At 38.8% G+C, this 21,609-nt stretch overlaps 1 protein-coding gene across 4 annotated transcripts in view; it reads right to left on the bottom strand.

Moving 5' to 3' along the window:
- Positions 1–21,609, bottom strand: part of UNC13B (unc-13 homolog B) — a 258,600-nt gene that overhangs the window by 178,192 nt on the left and 58,799 nt on the right. For all 4 annotated transcript variants that reach the window (XM_042914010.1, XM_042914013.1, XM_042914011.1 and 1 more), the window contains exons 2-3: positions 3,943–3,972; positions 243–342 (exon numbers count right to left, since the gene is read on the bottom strand). In XM_042914010.1, coding sequence (XP_042769944.1) covers positions 243–342; positions 3,943–3,972 — 130 coding nt within the window. The remainder of the gene's footprint in view (positions 1–242; positions 343–3,942; positions 3,973–21,609) is intronic.

The raw sequence follows: 21,609 nt of genomic DNA, 5'->3' as shown, positions 1-21,609 counted from the left end.
CTACTCCTGAAACCACTATTGCACTGTATGTTAACTTAAAAAAAAAAAAAAAAAAAAAAAAAAAAAAAAAAAAGACCCTCTTTGTAAAAAAAATAATAGATTAAAACAAATTAAAAGAAAAACACAACAAATCCAGGAGAGAACAAAACTACAGATATACTTCACCCACCACACACCTCACTTATTCCTGTTTAACTCTGTAGTTTTCGTAAGGCATGCTGCTGCCACTCTGAAGTACTTACAACATAAAATCTTGTTCCCAAGAAGGTTGATCACCACGAACTGCTACAGTTGTGCTCTTCACATTCTGCACTTTCAGGGTCACATAGGTGTTAAATTTATCTTAAAAAAAAAAAAATGCAAAAAAAAAAAAACAAAAAAAAAAAACAAGATGAAGATGTAATACTTAGTGCTCAGATTTGTTACCCAAGCTCACAAACCCTTTGGAACTGAGTAATCCAAATTAAAGTATTAGAAATTGAAGCAAAAATAAAACTATATACTGTACAATACAGCATCATTCTAAGCCCACAGAACTGCAAAAAATTATAAAACATTAATTCTCTCTTCTCAAAAGTATAAACTGTAATAGTTTTTCAAATTTCAGAAATACATATTTGATCCTGTAGACACACACACATACATGATGAAAATGAAAGCTTTATACAAGTTGGGATACATTAATATATCCTATTCTAATTTATTTAAACTTTTGAAACATTCATCATAACCAACAAAATTGATATTACAGCCCATCTTTAGTTTGAAAAAAAACAAATATAATCGATCTAGTAGAAAAGATATGTAAATTTAGTAAAATGAAGAAGTACCATAAAAGAAAAAGTGGTAAAGGATTGAAGAGGAAGGGTTATCTCTTGCTATTGACAGAACAAGATTTGAGCAAAAATTCCTCCTAAAGGAAATGGATTCCCAGCTTAATTTATTCAGGTTGGCCTAAACCACGACTTACACAAAAAGCAACACTACTGCAGAGTTGGGAAAAGGAGATTCTCTAACCTGAGAATATAAATTGAATACTAGTGCCTAAGACAGCACTAGTCCTGTACCACTCTCCCTGTACCACTTTAGCATAAACCATGGTTAGAGGCACTGAAGAGTTCACTTTTCTATGTAAGAAATTAATCATAACATAAAATGAAAAAAGACAATCATTTTTGGCTCATCAAATTGGCAAACATTGTTTAAAATGATTAACTAATGTAAGGGGTGTGAGAAAATGGGCCCTGCCATGCACTTCTAGCACAAGGTAAATCTTTCCCTTAAGCATCATTAAAAATTATGTAGTTTAAAAAAATTAAAAATAAATAAATAAAAATAAAAATTATGTAGTTTTACAAAAAGCAGAATCAGACCTATAAATACAGAGAACTGATGGTTGCCACAGTGGTGGGTGATGGGCAAAATGGGGAGCAGGAGACAGAGACTTCCAGTTATAGAATGCAAAAGTCACAGGAATAAAATGCACAGCATGAGGAATATAAGCAATGGTATTGTGATAGTGTTATGTAGTAACAGGTGGTAGCTACACTTGTGGTGAACACAGGTATAAACTTGTAGAATCACTATGTTGTACACATAAAACTAACCTAACTTTGTATGTTATGCTATACTTAAAAAATTATTTTAATAATAAAAGTGAGAATACAATGTTCTAAGTTTGTTGTGATAATTAAATAAGAATAAGACATTTATGAAAGTATTTAGGCAATGCTCTGATATATCAAGTGCTCAATAAATCATAGCCATTTTATCTTTTTAACATTTATTTATTTTTGAGACAGAGAGAGACAGAGCATGAACAGGGGAGGGGCAGAGAGAGAGGGAGACACAGAATCCGGAACAGGCTCCAGGCTCCGAGCTGTCAGCACAGAGCCCGACGCAGGGCTCGAACTCAGGGACCATGAGATCATGACCTGAGTCGAAGTCGGCCGCTTAACCGACTGAGCCACCCAGGCGCCCCAAATCATAGCCATTTTAAATATTATGACTAGGGCACCTGGGTGGCTCAGTCGGTTGAGGGTCCAACTCTTGCTATTGGCTCAGGTCATCATCTCACAGTTCATGCAATCAAGCCCCACATTGGGCCCTGCGCTCACAGTTCAGAATCTGCTTAGGATTCCCTCTCTTCCTCTCTCTCCTCTCTCTGCCCCTCCCAACTTGTGCACTCCCTCTTGCATGCCCATGCTCTCCCTCTCTCTCAAAATAAATAAACATTAATTTAAAAAAGTTTAATTATGACTACTATTAAATCCTTATGAAATCATTATAAAATCATATAGTTCTATACTTAGATATGGAAAGTTCACCAGAATTATACTTTATTATGAGGATGCAAGCCCACCCACATAAGAGAATCCCATACATATCCAGTAGCAGTGTCGTGGACCACTGAGCTATGTTTTCTATCATATGATTCTGTATTCTACTCCCCACATCCAATCATAGCTGATCAGAGCAGGTTTAGATGCCACTCAAAAACAGTCAATCCATGAACTGGCAAAAAACTGAAAACAATCCAATTCCCTCTCAAACGATTTTAAATAGGGAAAACAAAGAAATAGTGACAACTGATGGTTGTCGGAGATGCATATATATTCCATTGGAGCAACCATTATGGGCTGTGTGCAAACAAGGTAAGCATAGAAAGACAGGTAGAAGAGAAAGGAAAACAGAACAGATTCTCAGAAAGAAAAGAGATTTAGCTAGTGGAGACTGGAGTAGGCTCAGAGACTCTTTCAGTTCCTGTTGTACCCAAGGTTTGGCTTTTCAGATTCCCATGGGTTCCCAGTCATGAATTTTTTCCCAGTAATCCCCAGTACCTTCCATTTTCCCCAGCAGCAACCAACATTAAGTCCCTCTAACTTAGCATTCACAATTAAGGAAATGTATATTAAAACATGTAAATACTATTCTCACCTTCTGATGGGCAAAGATTAAAAAGTTCCATATTACTGAATCTTTGTAAGGATTTGGATAAATGCTTATATACTTTTGGTCTGAGTATAATCTCCCCAAAACTTTCATTAAGTGAAATTTGGCAGCAGCTACCAAATTTTTAAAAAATGCATACCTCCAGCCTAGCAATTCTCTGCTTCTGGACTCTAGCATACAGATACATTTGCAAAAGCAGACACTGATATATGCACAAAAACATGTATTGCTTATAATAGCAAAAACTGGAAACAACTAAATATTCATCAATCAGGAAACTCAGGTACAAATTTACAACAAAATTCTAAACAACTTATTTTCATGATGTGTTGTTTGAATAAAAGCAGGTTGCACAAAGTTAATCTATTTATTTAAACATGCATATACACACAAAAAAGTCTGAAAAGGTATACACAAACCTCCAAATAATTACTACTGAGAAGTAGAACTGAGTTGGCCAAGAGATATGGGGACTAAGTTTTCACTAAATAGGTATACAGACAGATCTCTTTAAAGTTTTACAACAGCACTGATTTTTGTTCCAGCTTTACTGAGGTATAATTGGCAACTTAAAATTGTATGTATTTAAAGTGTACAACTTGATGATTTGATATACATATACATTGTGAAATAATCATCATAATCAAGCCGATTAATATATTCATCACATCTCACATAATCACAATTTTCAAATGTGTATATGATCAATAACAACTTGAGATCTATCCTCTTAGCAAATTTCAAGTATATAGCACTCGTTAATTATGAACACACTGATATTGTACATTAAATCTCCAGAAATTATTCATCTTGCATAACTGAAACTTTGTACCCCTTGACCAACATCTCTCCATATTGATTGTTAATAATTTAAATTATTTTCTTAGTCTAATCAATGAATTAAATGAAATTAATGATTGTTTAAAACATTGCTTTTAAATGAGAGAAAGTATGAAAGGAAAAGACATAATAATTAAAGGCTGGCCTTACCTGGTGAACCCTGGAATTTGGCTCTTTTAACTGCAAGAGAAAAAAAGAAGACACCATGAAGACTTTCTGCAAAGTCATTTACTGAACCAATGTTTCTTGAGCACCTACTATATGCCAAAGTTAGAGTTAGAACTAGATTTGTAACTCTAAGTCTAAGAGAAAAGAACCTGGGACTGCTGACCAAAGCTTGAAGGCAGAGAGTTACAAGGACCTTTAAAAGTCATCCAATCTAGGATTGAGGGAAGATGACGGCGTAAGAGGACGCTGGGCTCACCAGGTCCTGCTGATCACTTAGATTCCACCTACACCTGCCTAAATAACCCAGAAAACCACCAGAAGACTTAGCAGAACGGTTTCTCTGGAGCCAAGCGCAGACGAGAGGCCCACAGAAGAGGGTAGGAAGGGAGGAGAGGCTGTGCACACTACATGGAATGGCGGGAGGGAGCCGGGGCGGAGGGGCAGACCGCTGGCCAAGCAGAGGCCCCGAGTCTGGCTTGCAAAAGTGGAGGGGCCACACGGAGTGTGTTCCAACACCAAGCAAGACTTAACATCTGGAAGGTTATAAGTTAACAGCTCTGCTCAGAGAACGGGAGGGCTGGAGGACAACGGGAGAGAGAGTTGTTGAGCACCGGACAACAGACCGCAGTTTGGTGGGAAACAAAGGCACTCACCAGCGCCATCTCCTTTGCACATCCCCCAGCCAAAATCCCAAAGGGAACCAGTTCCTGCCAGGGAACTTGCTTGCACCGCGCAAACACCCAACGCTGTGCTTCTGTGGATCCATCCCTCTGGCGGGTCTGACTCCCTCCTGGTGCCGCAGGGCCCCTCCCAAAGCAGATCACTGAAGGAAAAGCGAGCTGAGCCTGCCCCTCCCGCCCCTGTGCACCTTGCCGATCCACCCCAGCGAATACGCCAGATCCCCAGCACCACAAGCCTGGCGGTGTGCAAGTAGCCCAGACGAGCCACGCCACCCCACAGTGAATCCCACCCCTAGGAGAGGGGAAGAGAAGGTACACACCAGTCTGACTGTGGCCCCAGCGGTGGGCTGGGGGCAGACATCAGGTCTGATTGTGGCCCCGCCCACCAATGCAAATTATTCAAGACAGCACAGGGGAAGTGCCCTGCAGTTCCGAACCACTCCAGGGACTATCCAAAATGACTAAACGGAAGAATTCCCCTCAAAAGAAACTCCAGGAAATAACAACAGCTAATGAACTGATCAAAAAGGATTTAAACAATATAAAAGAAAGTGAATTGAGAATAATAGTCATAAAATTAATCGCTGGGCTTGAAAACAGTATAGAGGACAGCAGAGAATCTATTGCTACAGAGATCAAGGGATTAAGGAACAGTCAGGAGGAGCTAAAAAATGCTATCAATGAACTGCAAAATAAAATGGAGACGACCACGGCTCGGATTGAAGAGGCAGAGGAGAGAATAGGTGAACTAGAAGATACAATTATGGAAAAAGAGGAAGCTGAGAAAAAGATTAAAAAATCCAGGAGTATGAGGGGAAAATTAGAGAACTAAGTGATGCACTAAAGAGAAATAATCTACGCATATTGGTATTCCAGAGGAGGAAGAGAGAAGGAAAGGTGCTGAAGGTATACTTGAAGAAATAATAGTTGAGAACTTCCCTGAACTGGGGAAGGAAAAAGGCATTGAAATCCAAGAGGCACAGAGAACTCCCTTCAGACGTAACTTGAATCGATCTTCTGCACGACATATCATAGTGAAACTGGCAAAATACAAGGATAAAGAGAAAATTCTGAAAGCAGCTAGGGATAAACACGCTCTAACATATAAAGGGAGACCTATAAGACTCCTGACCGATCTCTCTACTGAAACGTGGCAGGCCAGAAAGGAATGGCAGGATATCTTCAATGTGATGAACAAAAAAAATAGGCAGCCGAGAATGCTTTATCCAGCAAGTCTGTCATTTAGAATAGAAGGAGAGATAAAGGTTTTCCCAAACAAACAAAAACTGAAGGAATTTGTCACCACTAAACCAGCCCTACAAGAGATCCTAAGGGGGATCCTGTGAGACAAAGTACCAGAGACATCGCTACAAGCATGAAACCTACAGAATCACAATGACTCTAAACCCGTATCTTTCTATAATAACACTAAATGTAAATGGACTAAATGCGCCAACCAAAGGACATAGGGTATCAGAATGGATAAAAAAAACAAGACCCATCTATTTGCTGTCTACAAGAGACTCATTTTAGACCTGAGGATACCTTCAGATTGAGAGTGAGGGGATGGAGAACTATTTATCATGCTACTGGAAGTCAAAAGAAAGCTGGAGTAGCCATACTTATATCAGACAAACTAGACTTTAAATTAAAGGCAGTAACAAGAGAGGAAGAAGGGCATTATATAATAATTACAGGGTCTATCCATCAGGAAGAGCTAACAATTATAAATGTCTATGTGCCGAATACGGGAGCCCCCAAATATATAAAACAATTACTCACAAACACAAGCAACGTTATTGGTAAGAATGTGGTAATTGCAGGGGACTTTAACACCCCACTTACAGAAATGGATAGATCATCGGGCGCCTGGGTGGCTCAGTCGGTTAAGTGTCCAACTTCGGCTCAGGTCACGATCTCACAGTCTGTGAGTTTGAGCCCTGCATCGGGATCTGGGCTGATGGCTCAGAGCCTGGAGCCTGCTTCTGATTCTGTGTCTCCCTCTCTCTCTGCCCCTCCCCCATTCATGCTCTGTCTCTCTCTGTCTCAAAAACAAATAAAAACGTTAAAAAAAATTTTTTTTAAATAAAAAATAAAATAAAAAAAAGAAAAAGAAAAAGAAAAAGAAATGGATAGATCATCTAGACACATGGTCAATAAAGAAACAAGGGCCCTGAATGATACATTGGATCAGATGGACTTGACAGATATATTTAGAACTCTGCATCCCAAAGCAACAAAATATACTTTCTTCTCGAGTGCACATGGAACATTCTCCAAGATAGATCACATACTGGGTCACAAAACAGCCCTTCATAAGTGTATAAGAATTGAGATCATACCATGCATACTTTCAGACCACAATGCTATGAAGCTTGAAATCAACCACAGGAAAAAGTCTGGAAAACCTCCAAAAGCATGGAGGTTAAAGAACACCCTACTAAAGAATGAGTGGGTCAACCAGGCAATTAGAGAAGAAATTAAAAAATATATGGAAACAAACAAGAATGAAAATACAACAATCCAAACGCTTTGGGATGCAGCGAAGGCAGTCCTGAGAGGAAAATACATTGCAATCCAGGCCTATCTCAAGAAACAAGAAAAAGCCCAAATATAAAATCTAACAGCACACCTAAAGGAAATAGAACAGTAAAGACACCCCAAACCCAGCAGAAGAAGAGAAATAATAAAGACCAGAGCAGAAATAAACAATATAGAATCTAAAAAAAAACTGTAGAGCAGATCAATGAAGCCCAGAGTTGGTTTTTTGAAAAAATAAAAAAAATTGATAAGCCTCTAGCCAGGCTTCTCAAAAAGAAAAGGAAGATGACCCAAATAGATAAAATCATGAATGAAAATGGAATTATTACAACCAATCCCTCAAAGATACAAACAATTATCAGGGAATACTATGAAAAATTATATGCCAACAAACTGGACAACCTGGAAGAAATGGACAAATTCCTAAACACCCACACTCTTCTAAAACTCAATCAGGAGGAAATAGAAAGCTTGAACAGACCCATAACCAGTGAAGAAATTGAATCAGTTATCAAAAATCTCCCAACAAATAAGAGTCCAGGACCAGATGGCTTCCCAGGGAAGTTCTACCAGACGTTTAAAGCAGAGATAATACCTATCCTTCTCAAGCTATTCCAAAAAATAGAAAGGGAAGGAAAACTTCCAGACTCATTTTTTGAAGCCAGTATTACTTTGATTCCTAAACCAGACAGAGACCCAGCAAAAAAAGAGAACTACAGGCCAATATCTCTGATGAATATGGATGCAAAAACTCTCAATAAGATACTAGCAAATAGAATTCAACAGCATATAAAAAGAATTATTCACCATGATCAAGTGGGATTCATTCCTGGGATGCAGCGCTGGTTCAACATTCACAAATCAATCAACGTGATACATCACATTAATAAAAGAAAAGAACCATATGATCCTGTCAATCGATGCAGAAAAGGCATTTGACAAGATTCAGCATCCTTTCTTAATAAAAACCCTTGAGAAAGTCGGGATAGAAGGAACATACTTAAACATCATAAAAGCCATTTATGAAAAGCCCACATCTAACATCATCCTCAATGGGGAAAAACTGAGAGCTTTTTCCCTGAGATCAGGAATATGACAGGGATGTCCACTCTCACTTGTTTAACATAGTGTTGGAAGTGCTAGCATCGGCAATCAGACAACAAAAGGAAATCAAAGGCATCCAAATTGGCAAAGATGAAGTCAAGCTTTCACTTTTTGCAGATGACATGATATTATACATGGAAAATCCGATAGACTCCACCAAAAGTCTGCTAGAACTGATACATGAATTCAGCAAAGTTGCAGGATACAAAATCAATGTACAGAAATCAGTTGCATTCTTATACACTAATAATGAAGCAACAGAAAGACAAATAAACTGATCCCATTCACAATTGCACCAAGAAGCATAAAATACCTAGGAATAAATCTAACCAAAGATGTAAAAGATCTGTATGCTGAAAACTATAGAAAGCTTATGAAGGAAATTGAAGAAGATATAAAGAAATGGAAAAACATTCCATGCTCATGGATTGGAAAAATAAATATTGTCAAAATGTCAATACTACCCAAAGCGATCTACACATTCAATGCAATCCCAATCAAAATTGCACCAGCATTTTTCTCGAAGCTAGAACAAGCAATCCTAAAATTCATATGGAACCACAAAAGGCCCCAATAGCCAAAGTAATTTTGAAGAAGAAAACCAAAGCAGGAGGCATCACAATCCCAGACTTTAGCCTCTACTACAAAGCTGTAATCATCAAGACAGCATGGTATTGGCACAAAAACAGACACATAGACCAATGGAATAGAATAGAAACCCCAGAACTAGACCCACAAACGTATGGCCAACTAATCTTTGACAAAGCAGGAAAGAACATCCAATGGAAAAAAAAGAGTCTCTTTAACAAATGGTGCTGGGAGAACTGGACAGCAACATGCAGAAGATTGAAACTAGACCACTTTCTCACACCATTCACAAAAATAAACTCAAAATGGATGAAGGACCTGAATGTGAGACAGGAAACCATCAAAACCCTAGAGGAGAAAGCAGGAAAAGACCTCTCTCACCTCAGCCGTAGCAATTTCTTACTTGACACATCCCCAAAGGCAAGGGAATTAAAAGCAAAAGTGAATTACTGGGACCTTATGAAGATAAAAAGCTCCTGCATAGCAAAGGAAACAACCAACAAAACTAAAAGGCAACCAATGGAATGGGAAAAGATATTTGCAAATGACATATCGGACAAAGGGCTAGGATCCAAAATCTATAAAGAGCTCACCAAACTCCACACCCAAAAAACAAATAACCCAGTGAAGAAATGGGCAGAAAACATGAATAGACACTTCTCTAAAGAAGACATCCGGATGGCCAACAGGCCCATGAAAAGATGCTCAACGTCGCTCCTCATCAGGGAAATACAAATCAAAACCACACTCAGATACCACCTCACGCCAGTCAGAGTGGCCAAAATGAACAAATCAGGAGACTATAGATGCTGGAGAGGATGTGGAGAAATGGGAACCCTCTTGCACTGTTGGTGGGAATGCAAATTGGTGCAGCCACTCTGGAAAACAGTGTGGAGGTTCCTCAGAAAATTAAAAATAGACCTACCCTATGACCCAGCAATAGCACTGCTAGGAATTTACCCAAGGGGTACAGGAGTACTGATGCATAGGGGCACTTGTACCCCAATGTTTATAGCAGCACTCTCAACAATAGCCAAATTATGGAAAGAGCCTAAATGTCCATCAACTGATGAATGGATAAAGAAATTGTGGTTTATATACACAATGGAGTACTACGTGGCAATAAGAATGAAATATGGCCCTTTGTAGCAACGTGGATGGAACTGGAGAGTGTTATGCTAAGTGAAATAAGCCATACAGAGAAAGACAGATACCATATGGTTTCACTCTTATGTGGATCCTGAGAAACTTAACAGAAACCCATGGGGGAGGGGAAGGGAAAAAAAAAAGAGGTTAGAGTGGGAGAGAGCCAAAGCATAAGAGACTCTTAAAAACTGAGAACAAACTGAGGGTTGATGGGGGGTGGGAGGGAGGGAACGGTGGGTGATGGGTATTGAGAAGGGCACCTTTTGGGATGAGCACTGAGTGTTGTATGGAAACCAATTTGACAATAAATTTCATATATTGAAAAAAAATAAATAAACTTTCCCACCATCAAAACAAACAAACAAAAAGTCATCCAATCTAATCCCATCCTCAATGCAGAAATCTCTTACAGTCTCTTGACAAAGAGGTAAACTAAATTACTCCTATGGCAGGCAACCAGTTTCATGTGACATATCTAAGGTTTAAGTTATAGAGGTTTCTTATTTAAAGCCCATCACACAAACTCCCTCCATTCCATTCATGCCTAAAGAAGAGCTCAAGAAGCTAGATTTGGACAGGAGACTTTATTTTTTTTTTTAACGTTTATTTATTTTTGAGACAGAGAGAGACAAAGCATGAACGAGGGAGGGTCAGAGAGAGAGGGAGACACAGAATCTGAAGCAGGCTCCAGGCTCTGAGCTGTCAGCACAGAGCCCGATGCAGGGCTCGAACCCACAGACCGTGAGATCATGACCTGAGCTGAAGTCGGACGATTAACCGACTGAACCACCCAGGCACCCCTGGACAAGAGACTTTAAACAAGGGTGAGAAGTAATTTCTTGCTGGGAATAAACAGATAACAAGAGAAGCTCCCATCCAAATGATCACAAAGAGCTGTTTACAAAACATCAGTGCAGAACTGCAAAATAAAGTATCCCACATTAGGATTGCAGCATGCCAACTTCTAGGAAAGGTCAAAGACCACACACATGGAGGAAATCTGCTAAGTTCCAGTAAGCACCAACATTTTTCTATCAATGATGATTAGGACTAAGTGCATAGGGATGGGAGGAGAATAAAAGGAAATCTCAAGACAGTGCCTGGAAAGGATACTTGAGGGTACAGATCTGCCACTCTCCTTGTTCTACATTACAACTGAAAGCTTCAACCTTAGCTGACATCCTAGCACTCCTTAATATTTTCCAAGACATGGGTGATCCAGTATCTCTTTACAAGACCCTCTCCATTCTCAGGCAGCACTTAATGCTAAAATCTATTTTTACTGAATCAAAGTGTCTCCCACTGGACTGCCCCTTGTAGTCTACATCAATTCCTCTTCCCAATCATTTTTTTAACAGTTTCATTTAATCTAAGACTTACTGTAAAGCTACAGTAATCAAGATAGTGTAGCACTGGCATAAAAATAGAGATCAATGAAGTAAAATGGAAATATATATGAAATATATGAATAAAACAATATATATTGTCCTTACCTTACACCACATGCAAAACTTAACTTGAAATGAATCAGGAATAGAACTAAATGGAAGAGCTAAAACTATAAAACCTCTACAAGAAAACAAAATCTTAGCAATCTTGGGATTGTCAAAAATTTCTTGAATACAAAAAGCATTAAGTTTAAAAGCATTAAAAAAAAAATGGATGGACTAGACTTAAAATTTGAAACGTATTCCTCAAAAGTCACTGTCAAAAAGGCAAGCCACAGATTAGGAGGAAATACTTGCAAAACATGTGTAAGACTAATAAATGACTAAGAAGAAATCTCAAAACACAGTATTAAGAAATCAAGAATCCACATTTAAAATTGTACATGTAGGGGCGCATCTGGGTGGCTCAGTCGGTTAAGCTTCCGCCTTTGGCTCGGGTCACTAATGGTTCGTGAGTTGGGGCCCCAAGTCAAGCTCTGTACTGACAGCTCACAGCCTGGAGCCTGCTTTGGATTCTGTGTCTCTCTCTGCCATTCCCCTGCTTGCATTCTACCTCTCTCAAAAATAAGCAAACATTTAAAAAAAATTTTTTTTAATAAGTAAATAAATAAAATTGTACATGTAGGGGGCACCTGGGTGGCTAAATAGGTTGGGCATCTGATTCTTAGTTTTGGCTCAGGTAGTGATCTCTGGGTTCATGGGATTGTACCCCACACATCAGGTTCTGTGATGACAGTGTGGAGCCTGCTTGGGATTCTCTCTCTCCATCTGCCCCTCCCCTACTTGAGAGCACATGCACACTCTCTCTTTCTCTCTCAAAACATATCAACACTTAAAATTATACATGTAGTTGGCACAAAAACATATACTCAGATCAATGGAACAGAATAGAGAACCCAGAAATGGACCCACAAACGTATGGCCAACTAATCTTTGACAAAGCAGGAAAGAATATCCAATGGAATAAAGACAGTCTCTTCAGCAAGTGTGCTGGGAAAACTGGACAGCGACATGCAGAAAAATGAACCTGGACCACTTTCTTACACCATACACAAAAATAAACTCAAAATGGATGAAAGACCTCAACGTAAGACGGGAAGTCATCAAAATCCTCGAGGAGAAAGCAGGCAAAAACCTCTTTGACCTCAGCTGCAGCAACTTCTTACTCAACACCTCTCCAGAGGCAAAGGAAACAAAAGCAAAAATGAACTATTGGGACCTCATCAAAATCAAAAGCTTGTGCACAGTGAAGGAAACAATCAGCAAAACTAAAAGGCAACTGACAGAATGGGAAAAGATATTTGCAAATGACATATCAGATGAAGGGTTAGTATCCAAAATCTGTAAAGAAGTTATCAAACTCAACACCCAAAAAACAAATAATCCAGTGAAGAAGTGGGCAAAAGACATGAACAGACACTTCTCCAAAGAAGACATCCAGATGGCAAACCAACACATCAAAAAATGCTCAATACCAATCATCATCAGGAAAATACAATTCAAAACCACAGCGAGATACCACCTCACACCCATCAGAAGGGCTAACATAAACAACTCAGGCAACAACAGATGTTGGTGAGGATGTGGAGAAAGAGGATCTCTTTTGCATTGCTGGTGGGAATGCAAACTGGTGCAGCCACTCTGGAAAACAGTACAGAGGTTCCTCCATACATAAGGGAGGAAAGCAAAGGAGGTTCCTCTGTCAGTAGGAACATGTGACGCTTAATCTTGGGGTCATGAGTTTGAGCCCCGTGAGCAGTACAGAGTTTACTTAAAAAATAAAAAATAGGGGCACCTAAGTGGCTCAGTTAGTTAAGCATCTGACGTTGGCTCAGGTCATGATCTTGCAGTTTGTGAGTTCGAGCCCCGTGTCATGCTCTGTGATGACAGTTCAGAGCCTGAAGCCTGCTTGGGATTCTGTGTCTCCCCCTCTCTCTGCCCCTCCCATGCTAATGCTGTCTCTCAATAATAAATAAATGTTAATAAATAATTAAAAAATAATTTTAAATAGAAAAAAATATATACATATAAAGTATTATTTGAACAACCTAGAACTGTACAAAAGGGGCTGGCTTAGTCTGTAGAGCAAGCAACTGTTGATCTTGGGGTCGTGAGTTTAAGATCCACATTGGGTGTAGAGCCTTCTTAAAAACTAATAAATTAAAACACACACACACACACACACACACACACACACACACATACATTTTCATTTACATTAGCACCCAAAAAAAATTAAGTACTTAGGTATAAATCTAACAAAAGAAGTACAAGATCTGTATGAGGGAAACTACCCAACTCTGATCAAAGATATTAAAGCAGAAGTAGAGAAATAATCCATACTCATGGATATAAAGCCTCAATATCATCAAGATGTCAGTTCTTTCCAACTTGACCTACAGATTCAATATAATCCTAATCAAAATCCCAGCAAGTTATCTTGTAGATATGGAAAAACTGATTATGAAGTTTCTATGGAAAGCCAGAAGACCCAGAACAGCCAAATCTATATTGAAGTTCAAGACTGATACTATCCAACTTTCAAGACTTAGTATAAAGCTAATAGTAATCCAGACAGTATGGTTTTAGTGAAAGAATAGACAAATAGATCAATAGAACAGGACAGACACCAGAAATAGACCCACATAAATATAGTCATCTTTTTTTTTTTTTTTCATTTTATTTTTAAGCAACCTCTACACCCAATGTGAGGCTCAAACTTACAAGCTCAAGAATCGCATACTCCACCAACTTAGCTAGCCAGGTGCCCAAGTCAACTCATCTTTGACAGAGAAGCAAAGGCAATACAATGGAGCAACAACAGCCTTTTCAACAAATGATGCTGTAACAAATGGACATGTACATCCAAAAAAAAAAAAAAAAAAAAATTCTAGGGGCGCCTGCGAGGCTCAGTTGGTTAAGCTTCCCACTTCAGCTCAGGTCATGGTCTTGCAGTTCATGAGTTCAAGCCTCATGCCAGGCTCTGAGCTGACAGCTCAGAGCCTGGAGCCTGCTTCTGATTCTGTGTCTCCCTTTCTCTCTTTGCCACTCCCCAACTTGTGCTCTTTCTCTCTCTAAAGTAAACATTAAGGGGCGCCTGGGTGGCTCAGTTGGTTGAGCGTCTGACTTCGGCCCAGGTCATGATCTCGCGGTCTGTGGGTTCGAGCCCAGCATCAGGCTCTGTGCTGACAGCTCGGAGCCCAGAGCCTGTTTCAGATTCTGTGTCTCCCTCTCTCTCAGACCCTCTCCTGTTCATGCTCTGTCTCTCTCTGTCTCAAAAATAAATAAACATTAAAAAAAATTTTTTAAATAAACATTAAAAAAATTTTTTTTTAAATCTAGGGACAGACCTTCACAAAAATTAACTCAAAATGGATCACAGATCTGTATGGAAAACTAGAAGATAACATAGGAGACAACCCAGATGACCTTGGATATGATTATGACTTTTCAGACACAACACAAAGGCACATTTCATGAAAGAAGTAAGTGACAGGCTGGACTTCAGTAAATTAAAAACTGCTCCGTGAAAAACCATGTCAAAACAAAGAAAAGATACGCCACAGACTGGAAAAAAGTATTTGCAAAAGACATATCTCATAAAGGACTATTATCCAAAATACACAAAGAACCACTAAAACTCAACAGTAAGAAATCACAGTACCTGATTTTAAATTGGCAAAAGACCGTGACAAATACTTCACCCAAGAAGATATACAGACAGCAAGTAACCCCATGACAAGATGTTCAACATCATATGTCATTAGTGAATTACAAATTAAAATAATGGTATTAAGAAAGAAACTGCCTAAAACTGAATTAAATGAATGAGGTAGGAAAAAAAAAAAAAAAGAATGAGGTAGCTATTTGTCTTTTGGGCTCCCTAGTATCAAAACACTCTTCCTCTTCTGAAGGAATCCTGAGAGAGATGGGAGGCAGGACCTAAGACCCACTACAGAAGCCAAAGGGAGCAGACCTAGATGCAGTAATCACATACTCCCAATTTCAATCTTGAGGGAGTAAAACAAAGATGCAGGGTTGGTTAGAGAAAGCTGCAGAGAAGTTGGTATTCCAGTAGGGCATGAATGTCTAAGACAGTAAAGTTCTAAAGGACAACAGTATTGTCCAGTAGTGTTAGAGCACTGCAACGGACCATTCCTGTTTAAAGATGTTGGGGGTTTTGCTAATTTTCTTTTTTAGTTCCATTTTACAGATTAGGAAAAAGTCAAGCGCAGAGTTTCAGTGGCTGGATAAGATTAAGAATCAGTTGGCAACATAACATGCATAATAAGTAATGGAGCTTGATAAAGGATTCCTATCTTCTGACTATAACTCTAGTTCTTTCCATTTCACCAGAATGCCACAGCAGCAGCAAGAGGAAGAGAAAGGAAAACCATAGTCCATACCCTAAGGAAGGTAAAAGAAAAAAAAAAAATGCAAGCATACAGATAATACACTGTGAGTCTAGAAACCAAAATGCAGTGTTAGATGAAATGTGCCACAAAGGATTGATGAGTAAGGCTGGGATACTAATCAAAGACCATCAAAAGAAGTAGAAGTGAGACTAAGGAAATGGGTAAAATAATAATTTTTTTAATATTTTTGAGAGAAAGAGAGAGAGTGAGAGTGGGGGAAAGGCAGAAAGGGAGACACAGAATTCAAAGCAGGCTCCAGGCTGTGAGCTGTCAGCACAGAGCCCAGTAGGGGGCTTGAACCCAGGAATGGCAAAATCATGTCCTGAGCCAAAGTCCAACGCTTAACCAACTGGGCCACCCAGGTGCCTCAGAAATGGGTAAAATATAGATAAAAAAGATGGGGTGCCTGGGTGGTTCAGACAGTTAAGCACCTGACTCTTGATTTCGACTCAGGTCATGATCTCATGGTTCATGAGTTTAAGCCCTGCATCAGGTTCTGTGCTGACAGTGTGGATGGAGTCTGCTTGGGATTCTCTCTTTCTCAAAATAAATAAACAAGAAAAAAAAAAAGAAGAGAGAAAAGAGATAAAAGAAAATAAAGAAAATAAAGAAAAAAAGGAAGGAAGGAAGGAAGGAAGGAAGGAAGGAAGGAAGGAAGGAAGGAAGGAAGGGGACCTAAGAAACTATATTAAAAAGGCATGAAAAAAATCATAATCAGGGGAGCCTAGGTGGCTTAGTTGGTTGGGCATCCAACTTCGGCTCAGGTCACGATCTCACAGATCAGGAGTTCAAGCCCTGTGTCAGGCTCTGTACTGACAGCTCAGAGCCTGGAGCCTGCCTCAGAATCTTGTGTCTCCCTCTCTCTCTGCCCCTCCCCTGTTTGTGCTCTGTCTCTTAAAAATAAACATTAAAAACAAATCGTAATCAGAGAAGCATGTTTTTTACATGTTTGTCATGAAGATAACAGCACCTAAAATCTGAGTATTTCCAAATTCCAATGCAAGGCAAAGTCTGCTAGCTAAAATCTCTGAGAATTTGGGTATAGGTACTTGAAGCTAGTTGGACACAGAACTAAAACAAAGGAATTATAGGGGCGCCTGGGTGGCTGAGTCGGTTGGGAGTCCGACTTCAGCTCAGGTCATGATCTCATGGTCCGTGGGTTCAAGCCCCACGTCGGGCTCTGTACTGACAGCTCAGAGCCTGGAGCCTGCTTGGGATTCTGGGTCTCCCTCTCTCTCTGCCCCTCCCCCACTCAAGCTCTGTCTCTGTCTCTCTCAAAAATAAATAAACATTAAATAATAATAAGGAATTATAGTATCTTAAATCCAGAGCTTTTCCTATTTAAGAATAAATCTCAAAAAAAAAAAAAGGAAATCTTTCTGAATCTCCTTTGGAAAGACAACATAAGGGAAGAAAGAGGATACCACCAAGTCCAGAAATGAAGTACATGTTGTTCACTTTTCAGTTTTTCCTAGATAGAATCCCTCTCTTCCTTTTTTATAACCACTTGCTCCTCACTAAAACTGTGCCAACATGCCTTCCCTACTGTCACTCTATTACTGTAAATACTTAACCTTTTAAAAATAAGACTCCTTTGATAATTTAACAAAAGCTACATATCTGCTCTTCAGAAAAACACACATATATCCACAAAACAGTTTGCATATCAAGGAGAAATCCATGCAGCTTAAGATCATCTGCTAATAAAATTGCTTTTTCCTAAATTTATCAATATTGCTGTTCTCATTAGATTTTCCTATCTACAAGTCTGTTTTTACTGATTTGTCTTGTTTATTTGCTCTATGAACATAAGCTAATTAAATGGTGTTTACTCAGTGGTGTTTGCAAGTATCTCTTTGGAACTGGATGGAATCATTGCTAATTCAAGGGTCTACTCTAGCCCTAGAAATAATAAACATAGGCCCTTGAGAAAAACCATAATAATGGGAACATGTTTTTGTAAGTGTGTGTCCTGAAGATACAGCACCTAAAATCTGAGTTTCCCAACATTTCAGCAGTAACTCTTGAAAGATTACGTTAATCCTACAGAAGTGGAACAAAAACAGCAACTGCTAATGGAGGAAAATCAATGCAGTTATTTGGGAAAAGCACAAGGAACCAGATCTTGACTCTAGACTTGGCTCTGACAGTGTTCATCTGTGGGTCCTTAAACCAAAAAGAGTAATTATTATAGTCCTGAGAGTTTTTAAATAGAAGGTGAAAAATCATGTCTGTTCTGGAAAATGAAGATTTTTGTCTGTTGAGTTTCTGTATAAATAGGGGGAAGGGGAAATAAAAGAACTGATGTGAAAAAACACAGAAATGTAAAAAAGCATTCACTTCAGTTCCTATTTTTTTAAATAAACTTTTCATGTTTATTTATTTTGAGAGAGAGCACACGTGCACAAGTAGGAGAGGAACAGTGAAAGAGGGAGAAAAAAGAGAGAATCCTAAATAGGCCCCAAGCCAAGCAAAAAGCCCCAAGCAGGGCTCAATCCCACCACCCCAGGATCATGACCACATCTGAAATGAGTCCTATGTTAACCAACTGAACCACCCAGACGCTCCTCAGTTCCCATTTTTTAAATTAACTCCTATTTTTGTAAATTAAAATATTTTGATGACATGTATGAGATTTTAGTAAAATCACTAACAGAAATTCACAGAAAACTCAAACTGTACTGGTGTCACTTGAAAAATAAAATGCTCAGAAATCCTGATGACCTAGTTTTACTCATTTATTCTGGAATTTGGATACTTATACCTAGAGAGTAACAAAGATTGTTTCAGCTATTATTTTTTTTTAATTTTTTTTTTAATGTATGTTTATTTTTGAGAGTGAGAGAGAGAGAGACAGAGTGTGAGTGGGGGAGGAGCAGAGAGAGAGGGAGACACGGAATCCAAAGCAGGCTCCAGGCTCTGAGCTGTCAGCACAGAGCCCAACGCCGGGCTCGAACTCACAAACCGTGAGATCGTGACCTGAGCTGAAGTCAGACGCTTAACCGACTGAGCCACCCAGGCGCCCCAGCTATTATTTTAAATCTTAGAATACTATATTAAATTTAACCTCCATCGTATTTTTTACTTTACTTGTCATATATATATTTAAGTATCACATACTTCTATATACATAGCTATAATGTTATCTTTTAAATCTTGATACCAGGTAAGAGACTCCTGCCTATTTCTTTAGTGTTTTGCTACTCTTTTTGTGCATCTATTGACATAAGGTTTTTTCCTTTAATTTTTTAATATCACTATTGCATAAACAGGTTTTCAGATGATAACCAATCCTTTATAAATTCTAGAAGCAAATGTCAAGTTCCTAAAATCACTGTTAATAATCAGAACTACATTTAACATCTATAAATCAAATGAGAAAACTTTATACTTTAAAAATATTTAGGGTGTTGCTGGAGGGTGTCACAGAAAAAAAAATTAGGTTTCCTGTATTTGAAAACAGGATACCCTTCTCTTTAATGTCTTGGTTTTTAATTTCCTATGAAATTAATTTAATTTGGTCCCATACATCTTTTGTTAGATTTCACCATACCATCTTTTTGCTATTGCCAATGATATGTGTACTACATAGAAATGCAACTTTAAAAATTATCTTAAATGCAATAATTCTGTTACACCCTTGTTTTTATGCCTAGATTCTCTAGTTTTCTATATAGAAAATCACATGATCTGATTGTTATCTGATTATAATTTTTTTTCCATTCTTTCCAAACCTAAAATCTTTTTACTCTTTTTTCATCTTATGGCATATGCTAGGACTTCCAATAAACTACTGAATTAAGTAAAAGTTAGCATCCTTGGGGGCGTCTGGGTGGCTCAGTTGGTTAAGCGTCCAACTTCGGCTCAGGTCATGATCTCATGGTCCGTGAGTTCGAGCCCCGCGTCAGGCTCTGTGCTGACAGCTCAGAGCCTGGAGCCCGTTTCAGATTCTGTGTCTCCCTCTCTCTCTGCCCCTCCCCTGTTCATGCTCTGTCCCTCTCTGTCTCAAAAATAAATAAACATTTAAAAAAAAATTTTTTTTCAAAGTTAGCATCCTTGAACTGTTTGATTTTAAAAGGGAATTTTTAAAATAGAGTAAAACCTTGGTTTGCAAGCATAATTTGTTCTGAAAATATGCTTGTAATCCAAGGCACTCATATGTTAAAGCAAATTCAAGAACCATTAGCTCAGTTGTGATCATGTAACATTCTGCATCACATACTACTCATAAGACATCGCTCGTTCATCAAGTTACAATTTCTTAGAAATGTTTACTCATCTTGTGCAACACTCACAGAACAAGTTACTTGCAATCCAAGGTTTTACTGTAGTAACTGCTTGAATTTCTTTCATTTTTTATTGAAGTATGGTTGGCACACAGTTACATTAGTTTCAGGTGTACAACAGTGATTCAACAAGTCCAAATGTGGGGCACCTGGGTGGCTCAGTTGGTTATGTGTCCAACTCTTGATTTCAGCTCAGGTCATGATCTCACAGTCATGAGATCGAGCCCTTCATCGGGCTATGCACTGGCATGACGCCTGCTTAAGATTCTCTCTCCCCCTGCCCTGCTTGTGCACACACTCTCTCTCAAAAAAAAATTTTTTTTTAATGTCCATATGTTCACAAGTATAGCTACCATCTGTCACCATACAATACTATTACAATACTACTGACAATATTCCCTATGCTGTATCTTTCAATCCCCTATAACTCACCCATTCCAAAATCAGAAGCCTCTATCTCCCACCCACTCCTCTTTACCCATTTTGCCCATCTCCTCCCCTCCCCCACCTAACAATCATCAGTTTAATCTGCATTTATGGGTCTGTTTCTGCTTTTTGTTTATTCATTTGTTTGATTTTTAGATCCCACTTATAAGTAAAATCATATGGCATTTCATTGTCTTTCTCTGACTTATTTCACTTAGAATACCCTTTAGAGGTCTATCCATGTTGCTGCAAATGGCAAGATCTGATCCTTTTTTTATGGCTGAGTTATGTTCCTTTGTTTTTGTATATGTGTATGTGTGTATACACATAAATGACTATTTTTAATGTTTCAGTACTGAGTACAATATTTACTATAGGGTTAATTTTTTACTTTGAAATAATTACAGATTTACAGAGAGATTCAACAGAAGGGTCCCATGTACCCTTCACCCAGTTCCCCCCATAGTTAAATCTTACATAATCTTACATAATGACACCACAATATCAAAACCAGGAAATTAACACAACGTGTTATGTGTGTTTGTTCTACGTTATTTATCACATATGTAGATACACACAACTACCACTGCAATCAAGATAAAGAAATATTCCATCACCATAACATCTCCCTCATGATTCTATATTATAGTCATGCTTACCCCCTCCTTCATAATCTGTAACCCCTGGCAACCACTTATCTGTTCCCAATCAGCACAATTTTGTCATTTCAAGAACACTGTATAAACAGATTCATACATACAGTAGTCTTTGGAGGGGCACCTGGGTGGCTCAGTCAGTTGAGCATCTGACTTTGGCTCAGGTCACGATCTCATGGTTCATGGGATTGAGCCACGAGTTGGGCTCTGAGCTGACAACTCAGAGCCTGCTTGGGATTCTCTGCCCCCCTCTCTCTCTCTGCTCCTCCCCCACGCATGCATGCATGCATATTCTCTCTCTCTCAAAATAAACATTAAAATAAAATGTGCAGGGGTGCCTGGGTGGTTCAGTGGGTTAA

This window comes from Panthera leo, chromosome D4 (genome assembly GCF_018350215.1).
Source record: "Panthera leo isolate Ple1 chromosome D4, P.leo_Ple1_pat1.1, whole genome shotgun sequence".
In the NCBI taxonomy this organism is placed as follows: domain Eukaryota; kingdom Metazoa; phylum Chordata; class Mammalia; order Carnivora; family Felidae; genus Panthera; species Panthera leo.
The sequence above is the reverse complement of the archived record's forward strand: the minus strand, read 5'-3'. Positions and strand labels throughout refer to the sequence as shown.